General features: G+C 41.2%; 1 protein-coding gene across 1 annotated transcript in view; it reads left to right on the top strand.

Annotated features, from left to right (window-relative positions):
* The window catches only part of SLC9A8 (solute carrier family 9 member A8), a 409,071-nt gene that overhangs the window by 67,986 nt on the left and 319,126 nt on the right, over window positions 1-21,959 (top strand). The window contains exon 3 of the mRNA XM_078651847.1: window positions 6,292-6,372. Within this exon, the coding sequence (XP_078507973.1) occupies window positions 6,292-6,372 (81 nt within the window). The remainder of the gene's footprint in view (window positions 1-6,291; window positions 6,373-21,959) is intronic.

The following is a 21,959-nucleotide window of genomic DNA, read 5'->3' as shown; positions in this document are numbered from 1 at the left end:
TCAGCCCATTGTTTATACATACGGCCTTTGTCGTGGGAACAATGAAGTATCTCTGTATTCTGCTTTACCTTGGCAGTGTCTTCATCTTAGGCACGGACACAAGAAATTCCAAGGTTAGTAATGCTGCCAAAGGGTTTTACAGAACCCTAATATGACTCTGAGGGTTAGCTTTCTTGCCAAGAAATATGACCGGATCAAATTAAGCAATAGGCCCTTGTCAGATTTCTTTCCTGAATGTAAACCATTGTTTATGTTACATATTATGTGAGTAAAGACAACTTGTGGCAATATTTTTAGCATTGTTTTCTACTATTAAAGATTTTTCAAATGTTTTGTTGACATTTTTGCAACTTGCTTTTAAAAATCTCATCCCTCCGCTACACCAGTGACAAGCCATATTCAATACTGAAGAAACAATCATACCTTTCACGTTTCTGCTCAATTATTTTCAAAATGTAATCTGCATGTCTGCTTCCATCATAGATGACGTTCATTTGATACTGGTTCTGCAGACGAGCCAATTCGAGGAAATAGCTTTTCAATCACAGAACTAATCAGTGGTCAGTCCCCTTTATATATGGACATCTGCATACGGCACAGTTAGGCACAGGAGGCTGTCACAATTTGGGTATTATGATATTTACAAAGTGTGGCTGGGATGATGTATAACCTGTGCAGACACTTAAATTGTTTATCTTTGTCACTTTTGACAGATTAGAAGTTCCTAAGTGGCCCCAATCTAGATTCCATGCCTTAACATTAAATAGATACCCTAAGTGCCCCAAATTTAGTTTCTGTGTATTAACATTATGTAGCTACAAAAGGGGGAGGGAGCACACTGCTTGGCATACCGGTCCACTATTAGCCCATATGTATTGTGGTAAATGCAAGTCATGATAACACCCACCTGTGCTCTGGGAGTGGTACTAAACCTGAGAAGACTGTGAGCAGCATTGCCAGGACCAACAGATTTTACTAGTTACTCTCTACGGAAGGAGGACAACAGTCCTGTAAAACGTGTCTACAGATACACAGCACTGGCTGCACCAACAATGGTGAATGCTAAAAACTTTCAACAGAAGTGTTATCATGCAATGCATCTACCACAACACATCTGAGCTATTTGTGTGCTGGTATGCCAGGCAGTGTGCTCCCTCCTCCTTTTGTGATTGTCTCTTTGCTGAGTTATTGGGTGGATGAGCTTTGGGATGCAACTGTGCTCTGGGAGTGATACTAAACCTAAGAAGCCTGTGAGCAGCATTGCCAGCACCCCCAATTTCACTTGTTACTCTATACTGATGAAGGACAACAATGAAAATGTTCCTAGCGATCATATCGGAAAGTTTCAATTCTATTGAATCTATGGGAGAGGTGTGGCGCCGCGGCCAGGGCGACTGACGCTGGAATCTGGGGATCAGGGTTCGATCCCCGGCTCCGGCGGCAGGTTAGCCCGGCACCATGCGACTCTGGGCAATAGCTTGCTTAATCTTCCCGACGGCCCCCCAGCGCCTAGAGACCCTAACGGGTGATTGTGCGCTATACAAATGTGGATTATTATTATTATTATTAAAACAGCAATACAAGAACATAATTAAATACAAGAAACAATGAAACCACCCAAAAGAATTGTCAATACTATAAAACGTATCATCTGTGATTTTTTTTTGTTTAAATCTTTTTATTAGGGTTTTACTTTACAGTTTCCCATGTGGGACGTCCGACAGGTCACAGGCCAATCATCACATACGTTATTGATTACACATCATCTACAGTTATAGCACATCATTATCATTCGGGTTCCTTTCCTCCAAATATGGTTACACATCATCTCTCAGGTATCTGTTAGTAGATTGTCTCGTTACATGATGCCGTTCCGTGTTGCGTCCGGTCCCTTGTGTTGTATAATGGCGAGGACTGGTGTAACTTCCTCCCCTCTACCTGTGTATGATCTCCCTTTACTGCATGTCCAATCAGTAGTACTCTGTGAATAGGTCAGCTTCCGAATCGCCGCCTGGAACTTAACTGGAAACTGTGGGAAGAAACGTCTCCCAAAAGAGAGCGGAGGGGGAGTACAAGGGGTGGGTGAGGACAAGTGGCCGTGGCGGGCGGTGTGTGAGCCGGGTACTGGCCTGGGGGGTGGGGTCGCGTGCGACCCGGGATGGGGAGTGAGTGATCTGTCATGGGGCGGACGATAGTCTCAGTGGTATTGACTGCCTGTCCTATTCTATCCTCTCGCCGGGAGCTTCACTATAAAACGTATCATCTGTGATGGTAAGCAGTAGTTAAGTTCAGACCGGTAGAGAATGTGGTTATCTTGATCAATTTAATCCCCTAATAGGAGCTGATTTCCAAAATTACTGATCCTCTATATCTGTAATGGTTGAATCTATGTTACTGGAATTTGCAGATCCAAATGTTTCCTCAAGTGATCTACAGCATCAGGACCTGATGTGGCATCTAATGCACAAATATATGTCCAACCTAGAATGGATGCGTTCCTGGTCTCCACAGTCGTTCATACAGTTTTTAATACAAACCAAGGTTGGGAGCACCCTCTTTTAGTTTTTAATACAAGACTGAAGAGTGGAGGTGTTATATTTGGACCCCATCGGAAAAAAAAAAAGATTATTTCCTGTGCTATTCCCATGTGCTAAAAAGTTTGCCCAAATGCCAATGGGCTCCCTTATGTTTTGAACTGACAAGACTAGCACACTCACCTGCACAGGACAGGCAGTTGGAAAGCCTCTTCATGGCTGCATTGTGCAGTTGTCGTCGTCTTAACATCCTTTGAAGTCATTGAAAAGTCTTTACTGTGGGTGCCCAAAAATGTTTGAATAATGCTCCTAGTGATCGCTTTACAAATACTTAGGTCAATGTAAATATGAATGGTTAGGGAAGGTGCACTAGAAGAACTGAATGTCAGAGAGGGGCCCAAGAGACGCTGATGTGGCTTTGACTCTTCATTTACATGAGCAATATGAAAGCCACCGTCTAGTTTCTTTAAACCCACCTACCCTATCAATTACAGGCAAATTGATGTGATCGCTAAAATTGCACTGACAATATCTTAATGCTTGACGCAATAATAGTGGGTCTGCAAAGTGGTCTTGATATTTTAAAGGTCTGTCGCTGGCAGAACTATCTTAATCCCAAGAAATCCCAGGTACTTACATGTGTTACAGATACCCAATGTCCCTAATTGTACCTGTTGGTGTGTGGGAGTGAGATTGGAGGTTGTGAAGAACTACAAGTATTTGAGATTGACCTCTGACAGTTCTCTATTTTGGCACCGTGTGAATGAATTTCAACATAGCTTGGCTAGAAATATTGGTAACAGCAGGCATTATGAGCTCTATATGTATTGTATTCCCTCCATTAAAAGAGCATGGAAAGTTCATCTCAATAAATTAAAACAATACAAACTCATTAAGTACCGATTTGATTCGGCCTAAGAAGTTAAATTCCGGTTTAGTAGGGGCAGATTTTTGAAGTGTCACATTGGGACTGGTGCCCTTTGAGGCAATATGTTTGGACACAAATTGAAACTCAGGTGGGCACCTTGTATGGCTACAAGCCTGAGGTGGTATCATCATGGTATTACGCGTAGATGCTAGTATACCATTGGACCAGTCTAGTCTGTGTTTTCCTTGAAAATTGGTGGAAACACTTAATGTATAGTAGTAGTTTCCTGATACAAGAAATACAAGTACATTCTGTATTAGTGGTTCTGAATTTTGATGCATTCCCTACTGTCCTAAGCTCCTTATGAAACTTAATAACAGAAGGAAGTATATGCAACAGCAATTTCTTAATACAGGAGAATGGTATGGCTTTCCTTGGTTGATCCTGTAATAAACAATTAGAAATGATTGAACTTCTGTTATTTTTTTGTTGGCGTACCCAAAAGCATAACAAATCTTGAAGGGAATATAGGACCCTACATGAGTAATGAAATTAAATAAGATTTACATTACTTCACCATGGCCCAGAACGTGATATTCTGTCTGTCTGTCTATCTTTCTATATTTTCTTACTAACTGCTTCTAGAGAATTGACTGACAGTTAATGTATCTGGTTCCTCTTCTTTAATGTTGAATGTTTTTATGCTGCATGATCATCATTTATTGTGAATTCAGAGACTACAATGTTTACCGTATTTACATATATTAATTTATATGTCAAATAAAAGCAAACAAAAACTAGTGGGTGAAAGATGGATAATGTTTTCTGAGTGACTGAGTGTATAGGTGTGTTTACACATGCCAATTTATTTAATGTATGAACTGAAAATGTATCCCTGAAAATTGCAGAGGATGAATGAGACCTGTATAAGTATTCAGAGAAGGTGGGGCCACTGATGAGATGCAGTGGTTAATTTATAAAATATAATAAGTGGTGGGGCTCTTGTCAGGATGTAGCTTACACTAGTCTATTTCTCCTGTGAGTGCTGCCTAAAACGGAACCTACTACTAACCATGAAAGTTGGGAGAGGATGTGGCATAATGTCAAGAGCTGACGACTTTGGAGCTGGGGAACAAGGTTTCTGGGCAAATCCCTTAATCTCCCCATAAATTAATGTGTCCTTAACTGGTGTATGAAAAGCGCTGGCGATGGTGGTTATGCGCTGGTGGTGATGGTTAAGTGCTGGTGCTGGGTATTGGAACCCACTGGCTTAAATTAAGCACTGATTAGATGAGGGCCATAGAAATGCTGACGCCCATGGCAAAGATGATCAGTCTTTCTCGGAGATAAGCATTTGTACTTTTCATATGTCGCGGGATCTATTGTTCTTTTTTTCTTTCTTTTTTTTCAAACATTATAGAGAACTAACAAACACAGGCCTGTTACGGATCATACAATCATCCCACATATAGGACTATCGAGAAATAAATCACATGGCTGGGGGACATATAGTTCCCCGGTGTCTGAGATTAGCAGTAGTCCTAATTACAGCCGTACAAAGAAAACATAAAGCGCTAGCATACTGAATAAAGTTTCTGCAAGTATATGTTCCCAAGTACTCAATCTTGTGGCGTGGCATCGTTAAAAATATCATTAACCAGGCACCAGCAAAGATTGCTGAAACGTAATGATTTCTACCATTTCCATTTTTCTTCCTCCTTGCACACTGTTTTATCCACTGTATCTGCCAATAGAAGCATGATCGAATTTTTCTTTGGATCTACACTTACCCGTATTTTAGTCACCCTCTGTTTTCTTTTTCTCATGCCCATATTCAAAAGACTATCTTACTATAGAGGCACTTTATGACTTAACCGATTGATGATGTATTTTATATAATATAAGAAGGCCCATCATAGAAAACATGACATGCCATTCTACCCTTTGACCTTACTTCTTGCTATTAGACCAGTAGCGCTACTTTGGTAAATCTCTTTGCCGGTGGCACTAACCACCGCAAGCTGTTCATATGCACTTTCTGAGGGCAAGGGGCTATGGGCCATATATATCAAATAAGCATTTGCGATTACCAAATAGCGATTCTTACCGACTCGCTATTTGGTAATCGCATAATGCTATGTATGTAAGGAATCGCCAAAGATTTTGCAATTCCTTAATATTACCAAATAGCGATTCAGTAAATAGCCTAAAGCCCCTTAGGTGTGAATGGTTTTACATTATCTAATTTGCGATTACCTAATTGGTAATCACAAATTAGGTCATGCAAAGCCAAGGATGCCCCGGAGACCAAAGGCCCCCCCGAAGCACCCCAAAAAATAAATGCGCACATGTAAAGCACACACATGGCACCTTGTTAAAATGAAGTTTTGTGCATTTTTCAAAGTTTGCACATGGTAACCATCGACTTGAAGTCGATGCTAATTGCATTTTCCTAAATGCACAGTTTGCATTTGGAAAATGTTTCATACATGTGATAACGGAATCGCAGTTTACCATTCCCTATTTGTTGTTACAATTTTAGGTAATCACAATTAATGTGATTACGTAAAATTGTGACTACAAAGCCTTTCATACATCATGAAAAGCTATTTTGCATTTGCAAATGGCGAATTTACCAAATTGCACTGTTTCCTAATGCGAAAAACTTTAATACATGTGGCCCCTTATGCTTATTTAGTTTAAATGTCATGATATGCCTAGTCGGATAATACATGTGCTAGCGTTATTGTAGAAGCACAATCTTTATTTAAAGAGTTTAGTAAATAATATTTTGGTGATTATTCTGAGGTACCCAATCTTACTCCACCTTCAATTTGTATTTTGAAATTAATTGCTTATGTGTAATATTTTTTTCTGCTTTTTTTTCAGCCATCTGCATCATATTGGTGCATTTATTGATTAAGTACAGATTGCATTTTATGCCAGAAAGTGTAGCTGTTGTTTCTTTAGGTAAGTGACTTCCTGACCTTTTAATTTGATTCAAAGCATAACTTTAAAGACGTGTATTGGTTTTGTTTGTAAGACTGCATTTTGTTGTCTCCAAAATGATCACCCATTTTTGGGCCCGACAAGGATTCCTACCTTGAATTGATGGACTCAAATACAACTGTATGTTATCACAGGAATATATTAGCGGGTTACATGTTCCCTTCAAATTGCTAATGCTTTCAATTGTACATATGAAGGTATGCTAAACATATAAGGCTTAATAAAATACACACCATGTGTGCAAAACAGTTATGTAAGGGATTTTAGTAAAGTTTATGCTAGTTTACATAGGAGTTTGACGCGTCCAAAGGAGTTCTACAGTAATTCATCTTTAGATAGGAAAGTTAAAAACTATTAAAGTTCTAAAAGTGGGGTTAATACCTGTTTGGTACCAAGCTTTATTTGTCTACTTTATAAAGCTTTAAAAGTGGTATCTGATGTAAGGAAATTGGTGAGACAAGCATGGAAAGAAATTGAGGAACGAGATGCTTCCGAATTTAGTTAGCTTAGATTTCTAGAAAACTTTATAGCATGAAGAATCATTAAGATTTGCACTCTTGTTTATACACAAAAAACTGAAACTCCAGACTTTCTGCAGAATTAAGATCGGTAGATGCACATCGTATGGGAGGATCAGACTGTCCATCTTGAACAGTTAAGCAGTTCTCAAGTGGCAAGTGTATCATCAAAATAATATTTCAAAAATTCAAACCATGCCATTCTATGAACCAATTAATATCTGCAGCCTGACATTTTCAGAAACTTTCACCTCAAAACTTAGCGGTCTTTGAATTGTCAGAGTGCTTATGGGGACGACTTCTTTTCTTCATCACAGCAGGTAGAATTTTTAAGTTTTGGTATTAATGATGGAATATGAATTTGCACAGTTCATTCTGCCTATCAGTATATGAACTAGTAGGGATAGACAAGTCTTCCACAAACAGTCATTTTGACTACTCAACAAGCCTGTAGACTGGGGAGAAAATATCCTGAGTAATCTTTTAAGGCACAACATTGAAACCATCACAATTTGCCAATTTGTGACTGCAAATGAGTTTACAGTGACCCTCAACATCCAACTCCATGGCAATTCCTCTTGAACTTCAGGTGTTATAGATGCATATCTCCAAATGCCAAGGCTTCACTAATTTAGGAGTCTTGTAGAAGGTAACTAACCTCCAATCCATCCCCAGTGCTAGCATTATTGTGCCTGATCCATCTAAAGGAAAGTACTGACATGTAGGCAGAGGAGGGACATAAAGCAAAATTTGGAAAATGTATGTAGATCAAAGACATGTAAAATAACTCACATGTCAGCACCTACTTAAATTTACCGGATCTTCAAGCATACAATGGAGACACAAAAGTTGCCGGAATGTATACAGAGCATTTGAAGGTCAATCTCATTGCAATAGATACATGTAGAAAGAAGAGGAACAGTCACAATACTGTCACCACCTCTTGGGGAAACTTAAAGAGCAATCCAGATTCAACCAAACAAAAGAAAGTTAAAAGGGACATTATTGCCTAATAATTCTAATAGTACAGAGACCCAGCAGTAGCCAAACATCAGTCACAAAACAATATATACACAGTCATCGATTTCCCTAATGCCATGCTCTAAGCTTGGTGACGATCCGCCACAGATGCCACCCCTGGTGCAGTCCCTGCTCATGCATGCATGTTGCCACGTGCACCTTCTGAGTACACAGAGTCAATATAGCCTGAATGTAGTCCTCTCACTAGTTTACTAATTTAATCCAACAAGCCATGGCTGTTATCCCAGGAGGCTTTTAACATCCCTAGAGGCATAATTCTGTGGAAGATCATGTCTCCATTGTGAAGCCTTATGTCCTTTTTTAGAGAGAAACTGTACCTTCAGTAGTACAAAAGCACTAGGCAAGAACTGAATAATTAGCTTGTAAAGACCCAGATCATGAGAAGAGAGGTGAAGAGAAGAGACCAACTTTCCATTTCAACCAGATTGTATAATTTTCTCTGACACAGATCCACGCTTGAATCCAGAGCTCTTCGCCACTGGCTGAACAGACTTAAAAATTGAATGTTTCACTTTCTTCTTCAATGTAGCTTGGAGATAGGATTAGAAGACCCTATGGATACAAAGAAGATGTATCATAATACTAAAGACACATTTTCATCTTCACGCAGGCTCAAGAAAGTGTTGCTGAGAGCATGGTCAAGTCAGAACAATATTGTATGGTAAAGTAGAGGTGGTTTCTTTACAAAACAAATCATCTTTGATGTAATGTAAAAACTTTCAGTAGGTCGATTGTGGAATTATGTTGACTAAAAGCTAAGGTAGGGGTCGGGAAGAAAAACAATCCACTGTAAAGCAAGAATTAAGAATAATTACCAAACTCACAAGTTGCTGAAAACTGAGACAAAGGCCAAATTGATCAAACAAACTCTAAATCAGAAACAAAAATAAGAAAAGAGGACATATTTTTGAGAATTCTGCAGTGAAGTGAAAGTTATTAAATACTAATTGCAGTGATATGAGACACAATAAAAATGGAGCTGATTTTTTTTATGAATATACAGACAGTAGTAATACAGCACTATCCATTTTACCTATTCTTACCTTCCTTTGTAAATTGGCCTCAAACTGTCTTCACCCCTTCGTAATAAGAGTGCGAAGAGGGGCCAGTCCTTTCTATTTGTACTAATTGTGTGAGAATATTCCCATTTTAGATGTTTTGGGACTAATTCCCAAGGCGATTAAGAGTATGTAAACGAGTACTACAGGGGTTCTACTTTACATACTCCAAAATGCCTTTGTGAATAGTCCCTATTTTCTTTGTACTGGATCTCAGTATGCCAACTTGATTGAGCAGAAAAAAACTTCAGAAGTGGCCACTCAAATGTTTCGGTGACTGACTGTTGGATAGAGTTCTAAAATTGTCTATTTCGAGCCTGTCTTGGGAGATGTCAAATTCAACCTACTTGGTGTCATCTTTTTGAAAACGTGCCAGTTTCGGGTATATCAGATTAAGGGCAACTTGTTGTTTTTATTTTTCTATAAACAAAGTGGTGAAAAAACTTCAAGAATAAAGGCTTCAAAAACTTCAAGAATAAAGAATTAGCCTGCGAGCAGAGCTACGCAATGTGCACATTCTAAGGTTAATATCCTAAATCTTTGCTAACAATATCAGTTTAGTGAGGAAAGAAGGAATTTAATGATATATAGAAATGTGCATATGGTCTAAAGTTTAAAACAACTCAAGGAACCCTACATACATTTTTTGATTGACAAACGCGAAAGCGCAGTGTGGCAACTGGTTAAAAGACAATAAAGCAAGGTAAATCTGCTCCAAATCAGCTAAACAGAAACAACTTTGTAATACAGTGCTGGGCAGGGGTGACTTGAGCAGGGGTAGTTGGTGTCTGAGGTCATGAGCTGGATAGTGAGCAAGGACACACACACTTTAACATAACATCACAGTGTGTAGTGGAAAGACATACAATGCAAATGCATGCAAACACTGACATTAATTAACCAGAAAGCAACTCCGTCACTATAGAAAAGCAAAACAGCTCTCATTGGAAAAGGGCCAGAGAGGAGCAGCTCATTAAAATCCCTTTATTGGTATTTGGGGTTAACAGTTACCTGCCGAATTATATGAACTGAACAAATCAAAGTATTTCAGAGTCTTTACAGTTCTGCATTTGGTCTTAGCAAGTTTATTATATTATAGTATGGTAATTGCATTTATATAGCGCTTACTACATCTGAGAAGGTGTTGAAGTGCTGTACATCGCATCACGCTGCCCAGGGACCCAGGGTTAGTAGTTAATCCAGTGGCTTTTGGTTAATGTTGGCTGTGGAGGATTAGTCATGTGGTCTAAAGAAAAATATTCCATACGTTTACTCCAATTGTTTGTGGTTACTTACAGTAATAGGAGTTGCGTGTGATAATTAATTGGGAGAAATGTGAGTTTTTGCAGATGGTTAGCTTGATTGATAGATGAGCTGAAGGAGATAAAGTATTGTTATGTTTCAAGGGTATGACTTTCAAAGAAGGTGAAATTCTGAACTTTGAAATGAGGCAAGGGCTGTTACAGAAATATATTGATGTGCAAACGTGAAGGTGACTTAGATTAGGCTGTGCTCAAAAAGAGGATACATGCTAAAATTTTAAGTGAAGAAAAGGGTCCGTCAAAAGAAGAAAGAAGAGATGACTATCAGATTTTTGCAGTAAAGGTTAATTTTTCATGCTGGCTTTTATAAAATATATATAGAAGGCTTTGCGATAGCACGCGGATGGAGAATGCAATACTGTAGAAAGAACATCATTTACATGTGCGGTAATGCTACATTAGATACTTTTGATAGCACTAGAATCAGGCGAGCAGTCTGTTCACTGTCAGTCTGCCACTAGACCTCCACTTCAGCAAGGATATTTGATAAGCTCACAGGTTGCAAGCGTAAAGTAATTTCCTGGAAAAGCAGATCACAAACCATGCACATGCTCACATACTCATCCTCTTTTCATATTAGAAACCCACATTTCACAAATCCGTTAGAAACCCAGGCTCTCCAAACACACGTTTCACACATGTCTTGGGTGCATACTCACATTTTTCCCATATCTAGTTGTACAAATGGAGCCATGTTTCAAACACTCCTACATCCTCATTTCACATATGGACCCATGTGTTCACACAAACCATGTGTTCTGATGGATACTTCTGACCGCAGATTCCTTACCTTTTGAGTACCCCCCAAGCGCCTGGCTGGACTTGGACCTGAGATTTATCTCTGCATTGCTAATGCGATTCAACAGGTGGCATCATGCAACTTGCCGCCTATTCCACATCACCCCGAAATGATGTAGGGCCACATATAAGTGCCATCCCTGTGTGCTGACGTCAGTTCCTTTATTAACATGCCTTTAGATGTGGATCTGGCGCTCCCTCCTTCTTTTTTGTGTCAGTTGCCTAATTCTTTCTTCTCAAAATTTTTCTAGTCTGCAAGGGAAATGTCACCTCCTAAAACCACAGGCTTCAAACCCTATAGGGATTTTTGCAAACAAATGTCTGTGACAAATCCCCACAAGATGTGTCTCTGGTGTCAGGCCAAGACTCCAAGTCGTGCAGGGAGTGTGTGCTGATGAATCTGAAGGCGATCCGTGAAATCAAGCTATATATTGTTGAACATTAATGGACATCATTAAAGCACTGCTCCCGCTGGAAGCCGAGGACTCTGTCCCATTTTTGCTCTCATGGCCAGTCCCACAACAGGTCCTTATTACTCTGCAGGTGTCCGGGTGTGTCCAAATTGAAGAAAAAAAACACAAGAAGTCCAAGTGGCTCTCATCCCAGCCCCACTACTCATTCTGAGAAGTCACTAGGATGTCAAGGTGCCCATAGTTTTCTTTCCTCGGTCAAATAACTGATTCCGTAGCTTATTCTAATGCAACCTGAGTTCCTGGGTCTTTTGGCTGCACCACAACAAATTGAGGGATTTAAAGAGGCCAGCCATCTCATATTCGACACCTTACTGCTCCCTTTGAACCCCTCATATCCACAAAGGCCTCTAGCGAGGTTATCATTGGTGGGGCCACTCTTGGAGCCAGCTATGCCCCCTTTATCTACTGCGGGCGCGGCTCCCACTCTGGCGCGCCACGATCCATGCTGGGTCCTGGCTCATCAACGCCAATGATTCGAAAGGAGTTTGTCGAGCCAATAGTTCAGTCCAGCTTCAAATGAAGCCACAAAAGTTCAGTTCCTGAGCGTCCATCCTCTATTTCCTTCTGATTCAGACTAGACAATGCCTTTACCTAGAGGCCACCCTCCAATACCTCAGCAACTTTTAGGGTCAGACTCTGATGGCAGCCAACTGGCATTTGATGGTGATGTTGATGGTGGGGATGATTGTTCCCCACAGTACGATGAGAACACTTTTTATATGGAGCTACAAGAGGCCAATTGTCTAGATTCGTTCCCTGCCACAGGGTTGGTGTCCCCATCAGGTCCTTCTACGGAAGAGTTGACATTTCTCGCCATGTTTATTAGAAGGGCAACCGAAGTCCTAGATTTATTCTGTAGACTGTATTCAATTGAACACTAATGTACTGACAGAGTTTCTACAACCTGAACAATCGTCTATGGATTCTCTGTTACCCTTTAATGAGGCGTTGACAGACAACCTTATGGGCCACTGGGCAAAACCCTGTTTTTCTCCACCAGTAAATAGACAAGTGGCAGGTAACCATGAAGCAGCTTCTGGTAAATCCTCCCTTCCTTATGAAGCACTCTACTTCAGAGAGGAGTATGGTACAAACAATCCACCAGCGAAGTCGATTATAATTCCTTGCCTACAACCTATCCAGATAGGAAGTCAAAGAGGATAGAGATGTTTTGGAAAAAGATGTTTTCCTTAGCCCGGCTTGCCTTTTGATCTGTCAACACCAACAGCTTTCTTGGAAGCTACTCCCATGTATTATGCGACTCTGTCACTAAAAGTTTGCTGGTAGTTCAGGCCTAATTTGGCTCATATCATTCAAGATGGTCAGGATACAGTGAAGTACGCCATCCATTGAGGACTGGACACCACTGACTGCTTGGGCAGGGCAGTTGGTGCCAGTGTGGTTTTTTGAAGTCACATGTGGATGAGATCCGCAGGCTTCTATAGTAATGTTCGGGCATCACTAATAGGCATGTCTTTTGACAGCATCTGTCTCTTCAGTGATAAGACAAATGCAGCCGATTCCCGATCAGTTCCTGCACTTTTAAGGCTTCAGGAAGGGGTTGGCTCAAAGGCAACGCCAAAGCCCCCTTCCACAGACGTAGACCGCCCCAGTCCTTTCGAGACTAGTGTCTGGATCCAGCCAACAATGACCAGGTCCTCAGAAACAGTGATCTGCTTGGTCTCCAACCACTACCACCACTACCACCACTACCATCGAAACCTCTTTAACTTGCTCATGATGTCACATGGCCATCCTGTTGGAGGCAGGATGAGGTATAACTTCCAATCAATGGCAGAGTATTCCATTTGACAGGTGATAGCTCCAAATGGTCCGACAAGTATGCACCCTGCCATTCCCTTTGGTTCTGCCGCATATCCCACCTGCATGACAGCGGCTGTGAGAGGATGTTAGAACTGGGGCTCTCTAGTTGGCTGAGGTAGGTACCTTAGTCCAAATAGGGACCCTTGCTTTTAGTCAGGGAAAGGGGGACACCCTTTTAGATAACCCTTGCTCACCCTCCGGTAGCTTGGCATGAGCAGCCAGGCTTATCTCCAAGGGACAGTGTAAAGTATTTGCAACCACACTCCCAGTAACACAGTGATAACACCACAAATGGACACCACACTAGTTTTTATAAAAATAGCGGTATCTTTACCATAAGGAATACGATGAGTCCAAAAGATAGAAATCTAACATGCGCGTATTCATAATATTTCACTTTGCCGGTTATTAGGCTCGCAATCACTTGTAGGTATTTGCGGTATTAATGAGCAGTTCACAATGATCTCCTGCTGTCCTAATGCAATGCTATGCAGTTTGTAATGCAGTTAGTAATATAGTAATAACACAGTCCTTAGTGCATGTACTAATACAGTTCATAACACAGGAATAATGCAGGTCGTAATGCAAGAATAATGTGATTCGTAATGCAAGAATCAGGCAGTTCGTAATGCAAGGAATAATGTGATTCGTAATGCAAGAACCAGGCAGTTCATAATGCAAGGAATAATGCTGTACACCAATTTGCGCTGTCAACTCGTGCCCCCACTAGGCTCCAACAACAGAGACAACGGTCATATACTTAAAAAGGGCAGCCCCAGTACTGCTGGGCAGGTACAGGCTGCTCAGGGACTCAGCGCGCTTAACGCGGTGCAGCGGTAGAGAGCTAGGAGCACTCCTGTACTCCTCCTGTACACCTCCCCAGGGCACACATGCTTGCGGCTCCCGACCAGAGTCCAAGCCTTGCCTGGTGGGGGTGCGCTGCCTCACTCTCTCTCTCTCCCCGCTCGTCGGACGTCCTGCTGGGCGACCTCGATAACGTTTCAGCTCCGGTGTTAGGCTCACGAAGTAGCTTCAATCCTTTTTCAATCTGGATTTCAGTCTTGAGTTCAGGGGTTTAAGCTCTCACACTTATACCCCTAAATGTTCAGGGGCCTCTGACTTCAGTCCAAACCAGACCTGGGTGTCTTCCTGCCAGTGCACACCCTCTTCCTTTCATAGTGCAGGTCTGGGCATCAGACACTCAGAAGAGTTGGATCCATCCTTTTATGGCAACCACACAGCCCTCTTCACATCCAGGGGGGCTACTCCTCCCACACCCCCCACACCAAATGCAGGCCAGCCTGTTGCTGTCTCGCCTACCCTTCTCTGGTGTCAGGACACTTCCCAGACCCTGTCACATCCAAACCCAGATGGTCAATATACAAACAGGCAGAGGCACACAGGATGGTTTAAGACAAGAAACCAGCCACTTCTATAAACATTGTTTCTAAGCACACAATTAAAAAAACATCTTCACAAAAAGATGTGTTATTACATTCTGAGTTCAGGCACACTAAACTCCATCTCTCCATCTTATGCCTATGGGAAGATATGCTGGAAACATGGGACAAAGTATTCCCCATTCTGTCCTATGGGCAAGATGGCCTTGCAACAGTGAAAAACGAATTTGGCATTATTTCACTGTCAGGACATGGTACATACCCCAGTACATGTTCTACATTTCACATACACTGCACTCTGGCCAGGGCGGTAACTTGGGCCTACAATAGGGGTGTTTGATGTGCATAAAAAGGGAAGGTAAGGCCTGGCAAGTGGCTTGTACTTGTCAGGACAACAAGGCACTTAACAAACTGCGCGCAGGCACTGCAGTTGCAGGCCTGAGATCTCTTTTTAGGGCTACTTGTGTGGGTGGCACAATTAGTGCTGCAGGCCCACTAGTAGCATTTGTATTACCAGCCCTGGCACACATAGTGCACTTTACCAGGGACTTTACTAGTAAGACAAACATACAAATTATGGACAACCAATTACCATAACACTTTATACAGGGAACACTTGCACTTTGACACTGATCAGCAGTGGCAAAGTGTCCAACGCATCTAAGCCATCAAAACGAAATCCATCACCGCATTAAAAATAGAGGAGGTAGAGGCAAAGTGTCAGGGGTAACCACGCCGAGAAATGCCAGGTCTAACAGAGGACAGTTAGTCCATTTTCTAGCAGGAGGTTCAGGCTCTTTTGGCCAAAGGAGCCATTGAGAAAGTACCAGCATTAGAAATAGAGACTGGATGTTACTCCTGGTATTTCTTGGTGCCAACGAAATAAGTTCTGTATACCTTCCTGCCACTACCTCTCCAGGCCGAGTTATGAAGAAGATGAGTAACGACCAGGCACAAGTCATCTTAGTGGCTCAGAATTAGGATGGAGAGCATGGTACCTGGGCCATCTGGGCATAGGCATGCCTCTTCTGGTCAGGCAGCCGCTTCGAGAATATCAGCAACAACAGTGCAGAGTCCTGCGCCGGGGCCTGCGCAATCTACTCCTCCATGCAAGAAGATTGAGCGACATCAGTTGACTTTGGCGCTAGAATAAGTTGACCAATTTTAAGCAAATTTGACCAACATTCTGCTTGTTGTGCTCTCTTTAATCCATCAAGGACTTGCCATGGGCACAGTTAAAAGTTATTTCTGGACATTTTCGGCCTTTTTGTATTTACTGGACCAACTGTCTTTTTTTTATATCACCTGTTGTAATGCGTTTTTCTTAAAGGTCTGGTCCATGTGTTGTCACACAAACTTTTTGTAATGCCACAGTACGAAGTTAATTTGGTTCTCACTTTTCTTATGTGTACCGCTTTTGAGCTGATGCAGTGGCGCTTTGCATCTACTGACTTGCAAAACAGTGTTCCTTATAGCGATAACTTCAGGTAATTGCATTAGTGAGCTATTGTATTGTAAATGCATTTATTTAGCGCTTACTACCCTTGGCGAGGCGTCAAAGCTCTTTTTCGGCGAGTAGCACGCTACTCCGGAACCCAAGAAGGATTAGTGTTGAATTAATATAGTGAAATATGAAAGTAATTTGAGTGGTGGATAGGTTAGTCAGTTATTTGGATTCAGAAGGATAGCGGAGGGCTAGAAGAGGGAAAAAGGTTCACATTTATATAGCGCTTGTTACCCCCTGATGGGGTGTTGAAGAGCTTTTTTTGCACGTAGCACGCTACTCTGGAACCCATTAAAGGATTAGTGTTGAATTAGTATAGTGAAATATGAAAGTAATTTGAGTGGTGGAAATTAGTCAGTTATTTGGATTGAGAAGGATAGCAGAGGGATAAAAGAGGGAAAAAGGGTTGCTTTTATATAGTGCTTGCTACCCCTAATGAGGTGTTGAAACGCTTTTTTGGCCAGTAGCACAGTACTCGGAACCCATACAGTATTAGGGGTGAATTAGTATAGTGACATCTGAAATTTGACAAGTGGACATGTTAGTCTGTTATTTTGATTGAAAAGGATAGTGGAGGTATAGAAGAGTAAAGGATTTATATAATGAAAACGAAATGAAATCCAATATTTGTAAAGTGCACAATTACCAGAGGGTGTCAACGCGTTAGGGACCGTCGGGAAGATTAAACTAGCTATTGCCCAGAGTCACATGGTGCTGGGCTAACCTGCCACCTGCACCTGGGATCGAACCGTGAACCCCGTGGTCCGGAGTCAGGCACCCTGGCTGCTGCACCACACCTCTTTCACTTGGATTTTTTTTTTTTGGACGTCTTAGCAGTAGTGGGAGGCTTGGGATGAGTAAAAAGGGATGTGGAGGGGAAGAGTCAGAGGGAAGAGTTTAGAAAGGCTTGTTTTGGGGATCAGTATAGTAAAATGAGGTGTCAGATGATGCAGGGAGGGGTAGAGTATGGGAGAGTCTAGAAAGGGCTATTTTGGGGGTCATAGTAGTGGTAGGGGGTTTGAGATGAATGAGAGTGGATGTAGAGGATATATGGATGTAGAGGATATATTTATAGAGGTATACGGTGAGAAATAGGGTAGTGCATTGAAAAGAGTAGTAGAAAGCTATAAGCTCTGTCCATTCATCCACCATATACCGCATTCTGTCCGGTCAAACTGGCGCTACGAACTAGAGCGCATTGTAATGTCTTTTTGTGTTAGACAATTCTTCACCTTTCTGGCATTTCTTTGCTCCACCTCCCACTTTGAAAGAGGAGTAGAGGCGTCACAGTCTGGACCCCAAAATAGCCTTTTGCTATTACTTCGCCCCAAAGACCATCGAGGGAATGATCAGCTCTTTGTGGGGCATGGGGGCAAAGAAGGGTAGGGTGGTGCTCAAATGGACCATATAAGGGTGGATAGTCCTCAGTCTTAACATCTAATACGCTCTTGTCATGACGCTGCCTTCAGAATGCCCGAGTGCTCATTCAACCACAGTCAAGACTGCTACCACTGCATTGCACATGGAGTACATGTCTTGGACATCTATCGGGTCGCAATGCAGACATCAATTCATACGTTCATGAAGCACTATTGCCTTGATTTTGATAGGAAAGTCTGGCTTGCACTTTTGTACTTGTAAAATTTTATGGTTCGAAGCATTCCACAGACCCAACATCTTGAAAGGTAATGAGTCGGTATCTATTAACAAGGTGATTAATCTGGGGTTGCAAGTATCCATCAGTAGAACAAGTTACTTACCTTCAGTAAAGCTCTTTTTGATGGATGCTGTATCTAACCTCGGATTCCTCACTGCCCTGGCACTCCCCATTCTGTGGTATGAACCCCTTTATCCATCTGTAAAAAGGTCTCAATTTAAAGGTCTGCACACAGCCACATCTGATTGCTTATTGAGGTCTGAGTCTGATGGTGGGGACAGCGTCAATAAAGAAACTGATGAGAGTGCAGGGTTGATGCTCATAAGAAGCTCCAGTGTCACTTTCAGTGTAGGATGGGGTCGATGTGGAGCTGCACGACACTACCGGCTGGGGCGCAGGAGCAATGCTGAGAACATTTTCTACTGGTTCCGATCTTGCTCCGGGGGTATTCACAAGGTGAGGAACCTGCAGTTAGGTATAGTGTCAACCAGAAAGAGCGTTACCGAAGGAAAGTAACTTGTTCTTCACACCTGTCATGTAGCTTCCCACATGTCTTGCTTACTGACCTCTTCCTTTCACAGACTAATCTCTCACACAGTACTATCTCAAACACCACTATCACATGCACACACTCATAAATATCCCACACAGAACCCACGTCATACTCCCGCTCTGGAAATAGACAGACCCCGACCGTGCTTAATTTGAAAACAAATAACTGCTGGGACCCTGTGTCCCGCAGACCGCTCTATCTAAGAACAGGTTGCAGAATACCAAGGCTGCGTAATCTTGATTCCAACTGATACCTCTTCATTTGACCACTGGGCATTCCCTTTCTCTTTATCTCACTCATCCAGATATTTTTTCTTCCCTTCTTGTGTCCTTTTTCACAGTTTTTTGCCTTTCCCTTCCTGCTTCGTTTTGTGTTCTCTCTCACTGGCTCTGGACGAAAGTCTGTTAAGGAAAAATAAGTGCAGGTACCCAAAAATAACTGCCTGAGGGCCCCATTTGCAATCGCTGGCTCAAATTAAGCACTGCACAACATAGTTGCACACATAATGGCGTCTCGGAAAAGGCAGACAGACAGACCCAGTCGGTAACCTATAAACATAATCAAATATGCAGATCAACATCCAACGTAAGCGTGCACCACCTCGTAACACACCTGTTTGTTCAGCAAATCCACCAAGTTCACTCCAGCAGCAGGCAGCGTGTCATTAGATAAAGGTGTCCTAATATATACAAAGTATGTTACAAATTCAAGAGTTTATAGTACACAGTATTTTGAATTGCTCAAAAGTAAGAGTTGCGTTTAGTAGTGATGTCTAGTGATCCGCAAGTTTGCAAAAACTATTTTCTGCGAAGTTAAAAAAATATGGCAAAGCGAATAAGTCTCACCACTTTTCGGTTTTCCAATGCAGACCTAATTTCTTTGTCTTCACTTTTTGGTCTAGTATTTGCGGAAAAAAAGTGGTTAGGCTGACTAACATGGGGGGCTGGCGGGTCACTATGACGTGTAAGTGTGCAGATTGCGGAATGCCCTTGGAGATTTACATAAAAAAAAATTAAAAGGTGAAAATGCCTTCTCAGAAAAGAGCGGCCTGTTAGCAGCAGCTGGCCCCCCTGAAAAGGTAATAAAATACAGTTACCGCGTCACCGCCCACCTGGTTTCACTCAACTAACTACCTCTCAATGTTACTGTGATGTTATTCTTTATATTCCTTGCTTGTACCTTTAAGTTATGGAACTCCCTGCTCTTGTATTCTGATCTCGTGTGAGATTCTAGAATACAGGTAGAGATTCCGCATTGCAGTTGAAGCTTGTTCCTGTGGCTGAGGCTTTAATTAAAGCTCTATCTCAACCTAACTGATTTAAGACTAATTATTACTTCATTGAGGACACTACATAAATTGGCGACGATCGGGTGAACCCTGCTCCGTGCCTCAACACTTGACAAGCAGAAAGAAGGATTCCCCAACTCCTCCAGCGGCTGCATTGGAAAATAACCAAAAAAGGAAGCGAAGTCTTCCCAGCGGCAATAAAACTAAAAGAAAATAGACGGTGAGGAGTTGGTGGGCGGTGAAGTTTATCTTCGTTTCGAGGAAATAGAGAGAAATATATATTAAAAGAGCTTAAAGTAAAAGTAACGGGCACATTTTGTCTCGAGCGCACTTCGTCACGAGCGTGTTGAAAGATGCATTCTTATGAAAAGAACGCCTGCACTGATTAAACGCGTGCGCTCAGCGCGAGAAGGGAAGCGCGTGTGATGCATCTTTTGAAGAGCTCATGAAATGACACGTATTCTTTGCGCGCGTCTGAAAAGATTCTAAAAAAAAAAAAAAAAAAAGAACACTTGATTAAGGAAACGTGTCTACTGTGTCTGGAACCTGCCTCTGTAAAAGGAATTCTAGATTTCTTGAAGAAAGATGTTAGAATATTCTATGTTGAAGAATCCATCAAACAATTCCAACTAAAAAAAAGAAAAAAAAAAACAGAACGTTAGACAATCATCCTTGGACTATCCAGATTCTAAATTACATCATAAAGCATTCAGCACAGACTTATTTTTACATCATAATACAGACAATAAAAGACCCTCAACAAAGGAAATAATACTCAGAGAATCCTCTTTCATTCATGAAATAAGTAAATAATAACCTTCTTAAACATAAAGTCATTTACATAATTTACAAGGAAAATACAATTTAAAGTGACAAATTTATTGAAAGGAAAAGATGCAAAACGTAACACAACCTGCTTTCTTCTTGAATACTCCAGGGGAACCGAACATAAAGTGGAAAAAGTGGAAGAAAATTTTCGCAAATTATGCCAGAGTGTGTGGCACTAATCTCAGTGCAGAAAGAAAACTTGCTCTTCTTCTTCATTGTTTGGGGGGAGAAGGACAAGATGTCTTAGAACATTTACCTGATTTATCTGCAGGAGAACAACGTAATTTAAATGAATACGAGATTGCAATTGCTCAACTTGACAAACATTATCTACCAAGGATTAGTACCATTATGGAACGTTATCATTTTGGTCTGAGAGAGCAAAAGAGGGATGAAACTGTAGAGGAATATATTTCCTCATTGAGGAAGTTGGCTTCTTCATGTAATTTTGGCATGACACTCGATGAAAGGATCAGAGATCAGTTCGTACTTAGATGTGCACATGATGACATCAGAAAAGAACTATGGTTGAAAGATGAACCACCTCTTGAGGAAGTATTAGCTATAGCAAAACAGGTAGAACATATGACCAAGTGTGTTAGGGAGTTAAAGAAAGAAAAAGAAAAAGGACTCTCAAGTGAGAAGAAAGATGAAACAAAAATTGAAGAAATTGTTTGTCAAATTAAGAAGAGTGGAAAAGAGGAAACACAAAATACTTCAGAAAAAGAAAATTTGGGAAATTATTCAGCAAGTCAAAATTTTTCACCAGGACAGAGTAACAAATTGGCCTGTTTTAGATGTGGACAAACAAGTCACTTAGCAAATTCTCAAATATGTCCAGCTTTAAGAATTTTATGTAATATGTGTGGAAAAAAAGGCCATTATGGGAAATTTTGTAGAACAAAAGTATTTAGACCTGATTTAACAAGGAAAAGATGGAATCAGTCACAACCACAAGTTAGAACTGTCACTTTTGAGATAAAATGTGAAGTGACTGATCATCCATCTCACCTGGTAAAAGTAGGAAATGTGATGATTAATTTTAAATTTAATTCTTGTTCACGTATAACCCTAATTGATGAAGAATTATTTGACAAACATTTTGCTGGAAAAGTAAGGATAATGAAATGTGATGTGAGACCACTTGGGTATTCTGATAAACCTATTAAAATGGTGGGATGTTTCATGGCAGAAATAGAACTTGGAAGAAGAACAATAGTAGGAAAAGTTTATGTTGCAAAGAAGGGAGATATATTACTAGGTTGGGTACATCAAGGTCAACTT

This window comes from Lissotriton helveticus, chromosome 7, assembly GCF_964261635.1.
Source record: "Lissotriton helveticus chromosome 7, aLisHel1.1, whole genome shotgun sequence".
NCBI lineage: Eukaryota > Metazoa > Chordata > Amphibia > Caudata > Salamandridae > Lissotriton > Lissotriton helveticus.
Note: the sequence above shows the minus strand (reverse complement) of the source record. Positions and strands in the feature narration are given on the sequence as shown.